We start from the raw sequence: 17099 nt of genomic DNA, 5'->3' as shown, positions 1-17099 counted from the left end.
GTGTGATAATAAAAAGAGTGTGGTTGAGAGAGCAGAAGAGGGTGTTTTGAAATGGTTTGGTCACATGGAGAGAATGAGTGAGGAAAGATTGACAAAGAGGATATATGTGTCAGAGGTGGAGGGAACGAGGAGAAGTGGGAGACCAAATTGGAGGTGGAAAGATGGAGTGAAAAAGATTTTGAATGATCGGGGCCTGAACATGCAGAAGGGTGAAAGGCATGCAAGGAATAGAGTGAATTGGAATGATGTGGTATACCAGGGTCAACGTGCTGTCAGTGGATTGAACCAGGGCATGTGAAGCGTGCGGTGTAAACCATGGAAAGTTTTGAGGAGCCTGGATGCAGAAAGGGAGCTGTGGTGTCCGTGCATTATAGATGACAGCTAGAGACTGAGTGTGAAGGAATGTGGCCTTTGTTGTCTTTTCCTAGTGCTACCTCGCGCACATGCTAGGGGAGGGGATTGTCATTTCATGTGTGGCGGGGTGGCGACGGGAATGATTAAAGGCAGACAGTATGAATTATGTACATGTGTATATATGTATATGTCTGTGTATGTATGTTATTTATTTAATTGTTTTGCTTTGTCGCTGTCTCCAGCATTAGCGAGGTAGGGAAAGTATAACTATATATATAAAAAATATACATTTAGACACCCCAATCTGAATCTTCGAGGAGGATGGGCACTCCCGTGTGACTGCTTGTTCTGTTTCCCCTTTTAGAAAGTTAAAATATATGGAGGGAACGGTTTCCAGCCCCCCGCTCCCGTCCCCTTTAGTCACCTTTTACGACACTTGAGGAATGTGTGGGAAGTATTCTTTCTCCCCATCCTCAGGGATATGTATTATATGTTTTTTTTTTTTTTTTTTTTTTATACTTTGTCGCTGTCTCCCGCGTTTGCGAGGTAGCGCAAGGAAACAGACGAAAGAAGTGGCCCAACCCCCCCCCATACACATGTACATACGTCCACACACGCAAATATACATACCTACACAGCTTTCCATGGTTTACCCCAGACGCTTCACATGCCTTGATTCAATCCACTGACAGCACGTCAACCCCTGTATACCACATCGCTCCAATTCACTCTATTCCTTGCCCTCCTTTCACCCTCCTGCATGTTCAGGCCCCGATCACACAAAATCTTTTTCACTCCATCTTTCCACCTCCAATTTGGTCTCCCTCTTCTCCTCGTTCCCTCCACCTCCGACACATATATCCTCTTGGTCAATCTTTCCTCACTCATTCTCTCCATGTGCCCAAACCACTTCAAAACACCCTCTTCTGCTCTCTCAACCACGCTCTTTTTATTTCCACACATCTCTCTTACCCTTACGTTACTTACTCGATCAAACCACCTCACACCACACATTGTCCTCAAACATCTCATTTCCAGCACATCCATCCTCCTGCGCACATCTCTATCCATAGCCCACGCCTCGCAACCATACAACATTGTTGGAACCACTATTCCTTCAAACATACCCATTTTTGCTTTCCGAGATAATGTTCTCGACTTCCACACATTTTTCAAGGCTCCCAAAATTATATGTATGTATTATATGTATATGTATTATATTATTATAGTATACTTTGTTGCTGTCTCCCACATTATCGAGGTAGCACAAGGAAACAGACGAAAGAATGGCCCAACCCACCCACATGCACATGTATATACATACACGTCAACACACACGCATATTTTTTTTTTTTTTTTTCATACTATTCGCCATTTCCCGCGATAGCGAGGTAGCGTTAAGAACAGAGGACTGGGCCTTTGAGGGAATACCCTCACCTGGCCCCCTTCTCTGTTCTTTCTTTTGGGAAAAAAAAAAAAAAAAAGAGAGAGAGGGGAGGATTTCCAGCCCCCCGCTCCCTTCCCTTTTAGTCGCCTTCTACGACACTCAGGGAATACGTGGGAAGTATTCTTTCTCCCCTATCCCCAGGGATATACTTACACGCATATACTTACCTATACATCTCAACGTATGCATATATATACACAGACAGACATATACATATATACACATGTACATAATTTACACTGCCCATATTCATTCCCGTTGCCACCCCGCCACACATGAAATGACGCACCCCTCCCCCCGCATGCGCGCGAGGCAGTGCTAGGAAAAGAAAAAGGCTACATTCGTTCATACTCGGTCTCTAGCTGTCATGTATAATGCACCGAATCCACAGCTCCCTTTCCTTATCCAGGCACCTCAAAACTTTCCATAGTTTACCCCAGATGCTTCACATGCCCTGGTTCAATCCATTGACATCACGTCGACCCCAGTATACCACATCGTTCCAATTCACTCTATCCCTTGCATGCCTTTCACCCTCCTGCATGTTCAGGCCCCGATCACTCAAAATCTTTTTCACTCCATCTTTCCGCCTCCAATTTGGTCTCCCACTTTTCCTCGTTCCCTCCACCTCTGACACATATATCCTTTGTCAATCTTTCCTCACTCATTCTCTCATGTGACCAAACCATTTCAAAACACCTTCTGCTCTCTCAACCACATTCTTTTTATTATCACACATCTCTCTTACCCTTTCATTATTTACTCGATCAAACCACCTCACACCATATATTGTCCTCAAACATATCATTTACAGCACATTCACCCTCCTCTGCACAAGTCTATCTATAGCCCATGCCTCACAACCAAATAACATTGTTGGAACTACTATTCCTTCAAACATACCCATTTTTGCTTTCCGATAACGTTCTAATCTTCCACACATTTTTCAACGCTCCCAGAACTTTCGCCCCCTGCCCCACCCTGTGACTCACATCCGCGTCCATGGTTCCATCTGCTGCCAAATCCATTCCCAGATATCTAAAACACTTCACTTCCTCCAGTTTTTCTCCATTCAAACTTACCTCCCAATTGACTTGACCCTCAACCCTACTGTACCTAATAACCTTTCTCGTATTCACATTTACTCTCAGTTTTCTTCTTTCACACACTTTACCAAACTCAGTCACCAGCTTCTGCAGTTTCTCACACGAATCAGCCACCAGTGCTGTATCATCAGCGAACAACAATTGACTCACTTCCCAAGCTCTCTCATCCACAACAGACTGCATACTTGCCCCTCTTTCCAAAACTCTTGCATTCACCTCCCTAACAACCCCATCCATAAACAAGTTAAACAACCATGGAGACCTCATGCACCCCTGCTGCAATCCAACATTCACTGAGAACGAATCACTTTCCTCTCTTCCCACTCGTGCACATGCCTTACATCCTCAATAAAAACTTTTCACTGCTTCTAAGAACTTGTCTCCCACACCATATATTCTTAATACATTCCACAGAGCATCTCTATCAACTCTATCATGTTCCTTCTCCAGTTCCATAAATGCTACATACGAATCCATTTGCTTTTCTAAGTATTTCTCACATACATTTTTCAAAGCAAACACCTGATCCACACATCCACTGCCACTTCTGAAACCACAGTGCTCTTCCCCAATCTGATGCTCTGTACATACCTTCACCCTCTCAATCAATACCCTCCCATATAATTTCCTAGGAATACTCAACAAACTTATTCCTCTGTAATTTGAACACTCACTTTTGTCCCCTTTGCGTTTGTACAATGGCACTATGCAAGCATTCCGCTAATCTTCAGGCACCTCACCATGAGTCCTACATACATTAAATAACCTTACCAACTAGTCAACAACACAGTCACCCCCTTTTTTAATGTATTCCACTGCAATACCATCCAAACCCACTGCCTTGCCGGCTTTCATCTTCCACAAAGCTTTTACTACCTCTTCTCTTTACCAAATCTTTCTCCCTAACCCTATCACTTCACATACCACCTTGACCAAAACACCCTATATCTGCCACTCTGTCATTTAACACATTCAACATACCTTCAAAATACTCACTCCATCTTCTCACATCACGACTACTTGCTGTTACCTCCCCATTAGCCCCCTTCACCGATGTTCCCATTTGTTCTCTTGTCTCACGCACTTTATTTACCTCCTCCCGTAACATCTTTTTATCCTCCCTAAAATTTAATGATACTCTCTCGCCCCAACTCTTATTTGCCCTCTTTTTCACCTCTTGCACCTTTCTCTTGACCTCCTGCCTCTTTCTTTTATACATCTCCCTGTCATTTGCACTATTTCCCTGCCAAAATCGTCCAAAATGCCTCTCTCTTCTCTTTCACTAATAATCTTGCGTCTTCATCCTGCTACTCACTACCCTTTTTAATCTGCCCACCTCCCACGCTTCTCATGCCGCAAGCATCTTTTGCGCAACCCATCACTGCTTCCCTAAATACATACCATTCCTCCCCCTTTCCCCTTATGTCCCTTGCTCTCACCTTTTTCCATTCTGCACTCAGTCTCTACTGGTACTTCCTCACACATGTCTCCTTCCCAAGCTCACTTACTGTCACCACTCTCTTCACCCCAACATTCTCTCTTTTTATCTGAAAACCTCTACAAATCTTCACCTTCGCCTCCACAAGATAATTATCAGACATCCCACCAGTTGCCCTCCAGTTGCACCTCTCATTGCATTAACATCCAAAAGTCTCTCTTTCACGTGCCTATCACTTAACACGTAATCCAATAATGCTCTCTGGCCATCTCTCCTACTTACATGTGTATACTTATGTGTATCTCTCTTTTTAAACCAGGTATTCCCAATCACCAGTCCTTTTTCAGTACAGAAATCTACAAGCTCTTCACCATTTCCATTTACATCACTGAACACCCCATGTACACCAATTATTCCCTCAACTGGCACATTACTCACCTTTGCATTCAAATCACCCATCACTATAATCTGGTCTCTTGCATCAAAACTATTAACACACTCACTCAGCTGCTCCCGAAACACTTGCCTCATGATCTTTCTCCTCATGCCCAGGTGCGTAGGCACCAATAATTACCCATCTCTCTCCATCCACTTTCAGTTTTACCCATATCAATCTAGCGTTTACTTTCTTACACACTATCACGTACCCCCACCTCTCCTGTTTCAGGAGTAGTGCTACTCCTTCCCTTGCTCTTGTCCTCTCACCAACCCCTGACTTTACTCCCAAAACATTCCCAAACCACTCTTCTCCTTTACCCTTGATCTTCGTTTCACTCAGAGCCAAAACATCCAGGTTCCTTTCCTCAAACATACTAAATGTCTCTCCTTTTTTCTCATCTTGGTTACAACCACACTCATTTAGACACCCCAATCTGAGCCTTCGAGGAGGATGAGCACGCCTCCGTGACTCCTTCTTCTGTTTCTCCTTTTAGAAAGGTGAAACAGATAAGTAGAACTGTTGAAAAAATGGACCGTAGTGTTTCACTGCATAAGCTGTGTGACATCTACAGTATTGGTTCATCAGTTGTTCATGATATAAGAAGCAAAGGGAGAAAATGTTGAAATTCTATGTAGGCAGTGATTCCAAGAAGCAAATGGTGATTAGAATAACTATGAAAGATGGTAAGAGTACTGAGCACGATTGAGTGATGATAGAATGGTTTTAACTGCATTGGAGTGATGGAGTGGTCTTGTCAGGTAGAATGATAATGGACCAGGCTAAGCTGTTCCATAAAGAACTTAAATTACTACATGAGCGTGACTATAGCGAAGGATGGCTTCAAAGATTCAGGAGGCATCATAGAATTTCCATGAATAAAGTGTGCAGAGAAAAGCGGTCTGCAAACCACAAAAGAGCTGCTGAGTATGTGGACGAATTTGTAAAACTCGTAGCTGATGAGCACCTCAGTCCTGAGCAGGTGTATAATGCAGATGAAACTGCATTATTCTAGCAATGCACACCTAGGAAAACACTAACAACAGAAGACGAAAAATACCCCACAGGATTCAAGCAATCCTAGGACATGCTAACCTTCTTAAGGTGCTCAAACATTTAATATTTGTTTGATTTAAATTTCTAGCAGTCCATGGTATTCTTTTGACACATGGGAGATGTATAATCATTGGGTAATAGGTGTGTTGATGAATTATTATTATGTGACCACGGTTGGTTCGGCAAATTGGTTAATCCGGCCAGACTTTGGAGCCAAGAGTGCCGGAAAATCGGTGGTGTACCTTTATATGTATGTATATGTTCATATGTATATGTGCGTGCATGGGCATTTATGTATATATATTTGTATATGAGTCGATGGGCCATTCTTCTGTTTCCGGGCACTACCTTGCTGATGCAGGAAACAGTGATTAAGTATGAAAAAGAAATTATTGTAAAGGATGCTTTGGAGAAAAGGCCTCATTAACTTAGATCTTTCTATCCATACTATCCAAATAGGCAGCTATATACATATGGTACTTTTTTTCTTTCAAACCATACTACTCATGTTTCATAGGTTGATCCCACTGTTTGAGCCTAATTCTGACACAGAAACTGAAATTCTAATGTTAGAGTTACGAAGATAGATGCATTTGTACATATATTTAATTTCACTAATATTATTATATACAATTGGTTATCTTTTCAGGCATTTGATCAACCTAACATATCTAAGTGTAGGAGAGAACAACTTGAGCTACCTACCAGAGGAGATTGGCACTCTTGAATCATTGGAGTCTTTGTACATCAATGACAATCCTTTACTGCACAACTTGCCCTTTGAGCTGGCACTCTGCACAAACCTGCAAATTATGTCAATTGAGAATTGTCCCTTAAGTCAGATACCTCCTGAGATTGTGGCTGGTGGCCCATCTCTTGTTATTCAGGTAAGTTTTGAGCCAGTATCCTTAAACTTTGGAATACTTTTATCTCAGTGGCCTATATTATACTTTTTTCTGAAGGAAAATTAGGGAAAAGCTACTACTCTGCTTTATAAAGTTTTTCAGCAGATGTGTTTTTTGGATCAAGGTGATCAGCATAATTTTCTCTCTCTCTGTCTCTCTCTCTCTCTGTGTCTCTCTCTCTCTCTGTCTCTCTCTCTCTCTGTCTCTCTCTCTCTCTCTCTCTCTCTCTCTCTCTCTCTCTCTCTCTCTCTCTCTCTCTCTCTCTCTCTCTCTCTCTCTCTCTCTCTCTGTCTGTCTCTCTCTCTCTCTCTGTCTCTCTCTCTCTCTCTGTCTCTCTCTCTCTCTCTGTCTCTCTATCTCTCTCTGTCTCTCTCTCTCTCTCTCTCTGTCTCTCTCTCTCTCTCTGTCTCTCTCTCTCTCTCTCTCTGTCTCTCTCTCTCTCTCTCTCTCTCTCTCTCTCTCTCTCTCTCTCTCTCTCTCTCTCTCTCTCTCTCTCTCTCTCTCTCTCTCTCTCTCTCTAGACCATGACCTGTCCATACATTGAAAGTCATGACTAACCAGTCAACAGCAGAATCACCACCTTTATTAAGAAACTCAACTGCAGTCCTATGCACCCCAGCTGCTTTGTTGCACTTCATCATGTCTCTCGTAATTCATAACGCTGTGTTAGGTTTGAATATCATCTAGTTATCATTCAACAACACATTGCTTTAACACAGTATAGCATCAGATTACTTTCAGTCTTCCTGATGACATACCATTCTCAACACACAAATGCAGGTCACTGGTAGAGGGTAACTGTAGCAGTGTTTGCAGAGGTTCCTACCTATGTTCCTACTGACTACTACTACATTATGCTTGTGCCTAATATTCCTGCTTGCTACCTCTAATGTTTCTGTCTAATGTTCCTTGCTGAATGTTCCTACTTATTGCTGCAATCTATTGCTCCTACCATTTTGCCAAAAAAGCAGGGCAAGCGCATATTGTTCACTGCAGGAAAATCTACAGTTCCGAAGAATGAGCTGTGTGTGGTTAAGTGTTATCAAATCTTATGTATGACTAGGAGAGATTGTATGTTTGTGGACTGAATGCCAGTAATCCACTTGTGGATGAGGCAGAAAGAAAAGACAGCTATTTCGGTCAGAGGAGTGTAACTTGACAACTACTGAAGTGCTGGCTTACTATACAGCCATCACTAACACACAAAAATATCTTTTTTATTTTTTTTTTATTTTCTTTTTACATTTATCAGAATTTTAAAGACTTTCACTGTGGCAAGATACCATATCACTTAAAATATTTAAAGAATCAGCAAGGCATATTTAACCCTCCATATTCCTGTTACACAAGGTTTGGATAATATTAGAATGATGGAAAGTCTTCATAACTGCTTCCTTTCATGACCTGATTACTGGTATTATCCTATTGTTTGTCATATGTAAAGGTTAATACACATTCTTTTAAAAACATTGTACGAATGAAAAATCTGTATAGTACGTAGATATTGTTATACATGTAAGGTCAAGCAAGTCATTACCAATACTGATTTTTTATTTATTTGTTTATTGTTAAGGGGTAGGGACACAAGCCTTTAAGCAAAAGCAGTAGTCATTGGCAAATATTTTGTTATACTTGTTGGTTAAAAGCTAATAAGAATACATCAAGTATTATTTTGGCCTTTGATCTCATGAGTTGTCTGCATTTATCTCCACCCCAAAGGTTTGGACCCATGGTATGCATTTGGCTGCTGCTTCCCACAGTTATTGTGTGGAGACTGGCCACTTGGGATTGGCTGCTATGATACCTCCTCCTTCCCTCAAACAGCTAAGCTGTGGCATTTTCTTCCTTTTGTCTTTCCCTCTTTATTTAACCCCTTGTCTTATAAAGGCCAAGTCTACAAACACCTGCAGAGCCTTGAGTATTTTCTTTTACATTCTTCATTCACATGAGATGGTTTTGAGTTGGGCATATTTTGCTCATGCCCTATTAGTCACCTAAAACGAAAAAAAGTACTAATAGAAAGTGATATGTTAAGGCATAATGAGCTTTGTAGTGATAACTGTTGGGGTTAGAGGTGGTGGAAGGCACTTATCTAGGATTTGGTTGGATGTATTATGACCTTTCCTGGTTAATAATGAAAAGCTCAAAACAAGTGTGATTTGTAAAATCACATCATGTCTTGGAGAACTTGGAGCTCTTTAGATTATTACGATGTTAAGTCAGCAAAATTAGTGGAATGCACTGACTTCTCATAAAACTGAATATAGCTGCAGTACTGAGGTAAGCTTATTATTAGACCTGTAAAAAGGTGAATTAGTGATACTTGATAGCGAATGACAGCTATCATGGGGGTTTCATTGGATGAAGTAAGTTGATAAGCATTTGCAGGTAGAGTTTTTTGTTGATATAAACATTTGTTGTTTTAGGTTACTCTAAAGAATTTTCATAACATTGTATTCTGTTGTAAGCTGCACCCACACTTTTCTATTTTTGGTTGGGAAAATGATTAGCTTATAATCAATCAAATGTATATGTTTTGTTGTTTTTGTTGGGGATGAGGGGATTTGTTAGTTTAAGTTTCTAAAGGGAGAGGCATGGATCAGATTTTTATGTTTACAAGGGGTTGGATGAGAAAGTTCTAATGCTGCTTCAGAAAACTGTATGCATAGCATATTGAGGTAAGACTATAAGGAAGTATTTCATTATCGTTTTGTGTGGCCTACAACTTTTTTTTATTTGCTTTTAATAGGGTGGGTGACCAGGTGGGAAGTATTGTATAGGGTGGAGCAAATGAATTGTGTGTATATAGTACTGTGGGATTCTTTTTCTTGTCTGAATCTGGTAACAGTGAGTGTAGTAAGAGAGTTTAGTTTGTTGCCTTTTTTTTTTTTTTTTTTTTTGATGATTTTGTAGTGTAGAGAGTGAATGTTACGATTCCCAGTATGGCTGAAGTTTTGATGAGTCAGATAGGTAGGCCATTCAAGATGACAGAAGGGTGCAGGTTGAAAGGTTGAATTCATGTTTGTCAGGGTTGAAAAGTGACATTGTACTTTTGTAATGATGGACATTTTGTTTTGAGGTAAGCCATTGTTACATGATGTTATTATGGTGCATGTTTGTTGTTGCTTGGTGAGTATTAGGGGTGCTGAGGTGCTCATGTAAGGTCATCTGCTCATGAGTGGACTTTCACACTATGTTCTTTGGGAAAGGATAGGAAATTATGTAGGAAAAAATTAAAGAGGGCTTGGGAAAGATATGCTTATTCAGAACCCCATTGTAAAGATTAAGGGTTTTAAGGTGAAACTTTTGTAAGTGACAATGCTTCAGCAGCTATGTATGAAATCGGCCATCTTCTTTTTGTCATTGTTGTGGAGGATGGTGTCAAATACCTTTTAATTTGGAAACCATGTTACTGAATTCACCCAAACAAGGGTTACTTTTCCACTGAGAAGTCATCTTTAGCTAGGCTGTATCATTATGAAGTGGAAAGAGTACAGTCTTGTTGAAAACCTACCCTCTTCAAAAGAATCCTTATTTCTCTTCCCCTGTAAAGAGTATATCCTGGAAGCTAGTGAAATCATACTTGATATGAATTTAGTAAATGGTCTGTATTCTGACCACTTGTTGTGATGCACAATAAGTTTGAATAAATCATACTGGCTAACATTGTTGTGAAAAGTTTTTGACAAAATCAGGACCATGTAATTTCAACTAGTTCAGATTTACTGATTGTAGATAAATGCCTGAAAATATTCCAAAATTTCAAATTGGTGTTTTACTACATGATACAGAATCAATCTCTCTCTCTCTCTCTCTCTCTCTCTCTCTCTCTCTCTCTCTCTCTCTCTCTCTCTCTCTCTCTCTCAAGTTGAGACGGTGGAGGCAACTGAGGCCCAAATGGAGGCCATCTCATTAATGCTACATATACCCTATCCTGAGCAAGGAACCCATTTTATCGACTAACCCCTAGGGGTGGATGAACAGCTGAGTTGACTGTAGACTGACTGCCCCAACTAGGTTTCAAACCTATCTGCTCAACCCTGGGTGGTCTATGAATGTATCATGGACTAGAATGCTAACCATTACACCATGGAAGCCCATACTATAACATAATGAAGTACCTATGTTTATACCCAATATGAACAGTTTGTAGCATGTTTCTCCTGATGACCACTTTTTTTTCTGCTACGACTTAGGTCAAAATGGAAGTAATATTTCAATGTATAGTGTATTGTAAATGGAAAATTATTATTCATTTTATGTAGAATTATCACTTAAGACCTTTTTTTTCTATAGAAAACTGGTGTTTGGCAAAGCTTTTATCTGTAGCTTGTTTCATTTTCTGCAAAAACCAGCAATGAATACCCATCATTGCTGGGTCCACCACCTACCTTGGTAACATTGCCCCATCATTGTTCATTTCTGAAGAAACCAATCTCCCTGCTCGTCACTAATGGCACCTTAGTTCTCAGGAAAAGAATCCAGATGAGACCACGGAAAGTGAATTTTTAGAGACATTCTATATCCCATACATTTGTAGTTATGCAATAAGTTCAATGTCTGTTGGCTTAGAGTGAAATTTAGGATCAGCAGAGATCTCACTTTTGCTGGATCAACAAAGATCCCTTCATTCAGCGATTTTACCAAGTTTAGAAAACTTTTCCCTCAGATGGCTGAAACCTACACCCTCTTTGTCTAAAGCTTTGACAAAAATTTTCAGCAAGCCTAGCTAGGAATGTAAAGGTGGGAGAAAAATCTTATTGGGTTGCACTAATCGAGTTTGCTTCTCCATTTTTTGTCCTGAGTTGAGTTTTTTCTTTTGGTCCACTGTTTCAGTGCATAGTCCCTTGCAGTATGTTGCTTTCAGATCTGAGAGACATAGAAGGAACAGTATCTGATAGAATTTCCATGTAGTTCCAGTGGAAGTCTAATCAATTGTAAATCTCCACAGACATTCCTTTGAACCTGGCTATACTTGTTAGCCTTAAGGAGTAAAGCCATGCTTTCATGGTTTTTTTTATCAAAATTGTGTGCCAATGGAAAATACATTTATTTATTTATTTTGCTTTGTCACTGTCTCCTGCATTAGCGAGGTAGCGCAAGGAAACAGACGAAAGAATGGCCCAACCCACCCACATACACATGTATATACACGTCCACACACGCAAATATACATACCTATACATCTCAGTGTATACATATATGTATACACACACAGACATATACATATATACGCATGTACATAATTCATACTGTCTGCCTTTATTTATTCCCATCGCCACCTTGCCGCACATGAAAATAACCACCCCCTTCCCCCAAATGTGCGCGAGGTAGCACTAGGAAAAGACAACAAAGGCCCCATTGGTTCACACTCAGTCTCTAGCTGTCATGTAATTATGCACCGAAACCAAAGCTCCCTTTCCACATCCAGGCCCCACAGAACTTTCCATGGTTTAGCCAGACGCTTCACATGCCCTGGTTCAATCCATTGACAGCACGTCGACCCCGGTATACCACATCGTTCCAATTCACTCTATTCCTTGCACGCCTTTCACCCTCCTGCATGTTCAGGCCCCGATCACTCAAAATCTTTTTCACTCCATCTTTCCACCTCCACTTTGGTCTCCCACTTCTTGTTCCCTCCACCTCTGACACATATATCCTCTTGGTCAATCTTTCCTCACTTAATTTCTCCATGTGACCAAACCATTTAAAAACACCCTCTTCTGCTCTCTCAACCACACTCTTTTTATTACCACACATCTCTCTTACCCTTACATTACTTACTCGATCCAACCACCTCACACCACATATTGTCCTTAAACATCTCATTTCCAGCACATCTACCCTCCTGCACACAACTCTCTCCATAGCCCACGCCTCGCAACCATACAACATTGTTGGAACCCCTATTCCTTCAAACATACCCATTTTTGCTTTCGGAGATAATGTTCTCGACTTCCGCACATTCTTCAAGGCTCCCAGAATTTTCACCCCCTCCCCCAACCTATGACTCAATTATGCTTCCATGGTTCCATCCACTGCCAGATCCACTCCCAGATACCTAAAACACTTTACTTCCTCCAGTTTTTCTCCTTTCAAACTCACCTCCCAATTGACTTGACCCTCAACCCTACTGTACCTAATAACCTTGCTCTTATTCACATTTACTCTCAACATTCTTCTTTCACACACTTTACCAAACTCAGTCACCAGCTTCTGCAGTTTCTCACACGAATCAGCCACCAGTGCTGTATCATCAGTGAACAACAACTGACTCACTTCCCAAGCTCTCTCATCCACAACAGACTGCATACTCGCCCCTCTTTCCAAAACTCTTGCATTCACCTCCCTAACAACCCCATCCATAAACAAATTAAACAACCATGGAGACATCACACACCCCTGCTGCAAACCTACATTCACTGAGAACCAATCACTTTCCTCTCTTCCTACACGTACACATGCCTTACATCCTCGATGAAAACTTTTCACTGCTTCTAACAACTTGCCTCCCACACCATATATTCTTAATACCTTCCACAGAGCATCTCTATCAACTGTCATATGCCTTCTCCAAATCCATAAATTCTATGTACAAATCCATTTGCTTTTCTAAGTTTTTCTCACATACATTCTTCAAAGCAAATACCTGATCCACATATCCTCTACCACTTCTGAAACCACACTGCTCTTCCCGAATCTGATGCTCTGTACATGCCTTCACCCTCTCAATCAATACCCTCCCATATAATTTACCAGGAATACTCAACAAACTTATACCCCTGTAATTTGAGCACTCACTTTTATTCCCTTTGCCTTTGTACAATGACACTATGCAAGCATTCTGCCAATCCTCAGGCATGTCACCATGAATCATACATACATTAAGTAACCTTACCAACCAGTCAACAATACAGTCACCCCCTTTTTTAATAAATTCCACTGCAATACCATCCAAACCTGCTGCCTTGCCGGCTTTCATCTTCCGCAAGCTTTTACTACCTCTTCTCTGTTTGTTAAATCATTTTCCCTAACCCTCTCACTTTGCACACCACCTCGACCAAAACACCCTATATCTGCCACTCTATCACCAAACACATTCAGCAAACCTTCAAAATACTCACTCCATCTCCTTTTCACATCACCACTACTTGCTATCACCTCCCCATTATCCCCCTTCACTGAAGTTCCCATTTGCTCCCTCGTCTTACGCTTACCTCATTCCAAAACATCTTTTTTTTTTTTTTTTTTTTTTTTTTTTTTTTTTTTTTTTTTTTTACTATCCGCCATTTCCCGCGACAGCGAGGTAGCGTTAAGAACAGAGGACTGGGCCTTTGAGGAAATATCCTCACCTGGCCCTCTTCTCTGTTCCTTCTTTTGGGAAAAAAAAAAAAAAAAAAACTTTTTATTCTGCCTAAAATTTAATGATACTCTCTCACCCCAACTCTCATTTGCCCTCTTTTTCACCTCTTGCACCTTTCTCTTGACCTCCTGCCTCTTTCTTTTATACATCTCCCACTCATTTGCATTATTTCCCTGCAAAAATCATCCAAATGCCTCTCTCGTCTTTCACTAATAATCTTACTTTTTCATTCCACCACTCACTACCCTTTCTAATCAACCCACCTCCCACGCTTCTCATGCCACAAGCATCTTTTGCGCAAGCCATCACTGATTCCCTAAATACATCCCATTCCTCCCCCACTCCCCTTACCTCCTTTGTTCTCACCTTTTTCCATTCTGTACTCAGTCTCTCCTGGTACTTCCTCACACAAGTCTCCTTCCCAAGCTCACTTACTCTCACCACTCTCTTCACCCCAACATTCTCTCTTCTTTTCTGAAAACCCCTACAAATCTTCAACTTCGCCTCCACAAGATAATATTCAGACATCCCTACAGTTGCACCTCTCAGCACATTAACATCCAAAAGTCTCTCTTTTGCGCGCCTATAAATTAACACGTAATCCAATAACGCTCTCTGGCCATCTCTCCTACTTACATACGTATACTTATGTATATCTCACTTTTTAAACCAGGTATTCCCAATCACCAGTCCTTTTTCAGCACATAAATCTACAAGCTCTTCACCATTTCCATTTACAACACTGAACACCCCATGTATACCAATTATTCCCTCAACTGCCACATTACTCACATTTGCATTCAAATCACCCATCACCATAACCCGGTCTTGTGCATGAAAACCACTAACTAACACACTCATTCAGCTGCTCCCAAAACACTTGCCTCTCATGATCTTTCTTCTCATGCCCAGGTGCATATGCACCAATAATCACCCATCTCTCTCCATCAACTTTCAGTTTTACCCATATCAATCTAGAATTTACTTTCTTACACTCTTATCGCATACTCCCACCACTCCTGTTTCAGGAGTAGTGCTACTCCTTCCCTTGCTCTTGTTCTCTCACTAACCCCTGACTTTACTCCCAAGACATTCCCAAACCACTCTTCCCCTTTACCCTTGAGCTTTGTTTCACTCAGAGCCAAAACTTCCAGGTTCCTTTCCTCAAACATACTAAATGTCTCTCCTTTTTTCTCATCTTGGTTACATCCACACATATTTAAACACCCCAATCTGAGCCTTCAAGGAGGATGAGCACTCCCCATGTGACTCATTCTTCTGTTTCCCCTTTTAGAAAGTTAAAATACAAGGAGGTATATGATTATATTTCATATGTCTCTGATGCTTTTTCCCTTTACCCCCATAAGTGGATGGTCACAGTAAAAGAGTTAACATAACTATTGAACTTAGTGCCACTTCTTAGCCTTTAGTGCCTCACCCTTAACAGCCCATTGGCAGAAGGCAACTCCAGTGCAGTGTTTTCAGAGGCCCCTACTTCATGTTCGTACCAACAACTTATACTAAATGTGTCTTCCTAATATTCCTGCCTAATGTTACAACCCACTACATCTACCTAATGCTCCAACCCTCTACTTTTACTAAATGTTTCTACCTAAAGCTCCTGTATAACATTCATACTTACTACTTCTATTCAATTCTCCTACCATTTTGCCAAAAGGCAGGGTTAGCACAAAGTGCTCACCACAGGAAAACCTAGAGTTGCGAAGAATGCGTTGTGTGAGTTAAGTACTGTCATCTGTTTTTTGTCACAAGGGGAGAGTGCATATATGTGAACAAAATACCAGCAGTCCACATGTGGGTAAGGCAGAAGGAAGAGAGCTACCTGAGTCAAAGGAGTTCAACTTGACAACTACTGAAGAGTTGGCTCAGTATGCAGCCAACTCTAACCCTAGCAATAGCCAGGCAGGTAGGACTTGGAATGCACCTCTCTGGTATGTGGCTTCCTACCATGCACTACCTACTAGGACTACTATACCTTTAAACATACTCATTTTTGCCCACCCAGATAACGTTCTCTCTCCCCAAACATTCTTCAGGGCTCTCGGAACCTTTGTCCCCCCTCACCCGACCTGTGACTCACATCTGATTCCATGGTTCCATATGCTGCCATGTCCACTCTTAGGTATCTAGAAAACTTCACTTCCTCCATTTTTTCTCCACTTAGATTCACACCCCTACTAACTTGTCCCTCAACCCAGCTTAACCTAGCCTAACCTGTTCCTCAAGCCTGCTAAATCTAGTAACCTTGCATTTATTAAAATTTACTATTCAACCTTTTCCTTCTACACACACATCAAACTCAGTTATCATCTTCTACAGTTTGTCACTCAAATCTACCACCAGTATTATATAATCAGCAAACAAGTGACTCACTTCACAGGCCCTCTCATTCCTTCCACACTGCATACTTGACCTTCTCTCCAAGACTTGCATTTACCTACCTCACCACCCCATCCATAAACAAATTGAACAACCATGGTGACATCACACACCCCTGCCACAGAGCAATCTTCACCTGGAACCAATAACTCTTTTTCTCTTCCAAATTGCACATGTTCCTCACACCCATGATAAAAACTTCTCTACTTCTAGCAGCTCTCCTCCCACACTGTATATTCTTCAGACTTTACACAAGGCTTCTCTGTCAACCCTGTTATATATTTTTTCTAGATCCATAAATGCTGCTTACAAACCCATCAGTTTCTCATAGTATTTTTTTGCACACATTCTTTGAAGTAAACACTTGATTTGCACACCCTCTACCACTTCAATCCGAAACTACACTAATCTTACCCAATCAGATGCTCTGTACATGCCTTCACCCATGTAATCAGTACCCTCTCATACAACTTACCAGGTATTCTTATTCTCAAGTAAGAAACTTACACCTCTGTAGTTTGAACACTCACCTTTATCCCCCTTGCCTTTATATAGTGGCACTGTAGTATCATGCATTTTGCCTATCCTCAG

At 41.1% G+C, this 17099-nt stretch overlaps 1 protein-coding gene across 3 annotated transcripts in view; it reads left to right on the top strand.

Moving 5' to 3' along the window:
* Sur-8 (leucine-rich repeat protein shoc-2) overlaps positions 1-17099 on the top strand; it is a 203127-nt gene that overhangs the window by 183143 nt on the left and 2885 nt on the right. For all 3 annotated transcript variants that reach the window (XM_071693535.1, XM_071693536.1, XM_071693538.1), the window contains one exon: positions 6487-6724. In XM_071693535.1, the coding sequence (XP_071549636.1) occupies positions 6487-6724 (238 nt within the window). The remainder of the gene's footprint in view (positions 1-6486; positions 6725-17099) is intronic.

Source organism: Panulirus ornatus, chromosome 55, assembly GCF_036320965.1.
Source record: "Panulirus ornatus isolate Po-2019 chromosome 55, ASM3632096v1, whole genome shotgun sequence".
NCBI lineage: Eukaryota > Metazoa > Arthropoda > Malacostraca > Decapoda > Palinuridae > Panulirus > Panulirus ornatus.
This window is presented reverse-complemented; position numbering and strand designations above follow the sequence as displayed.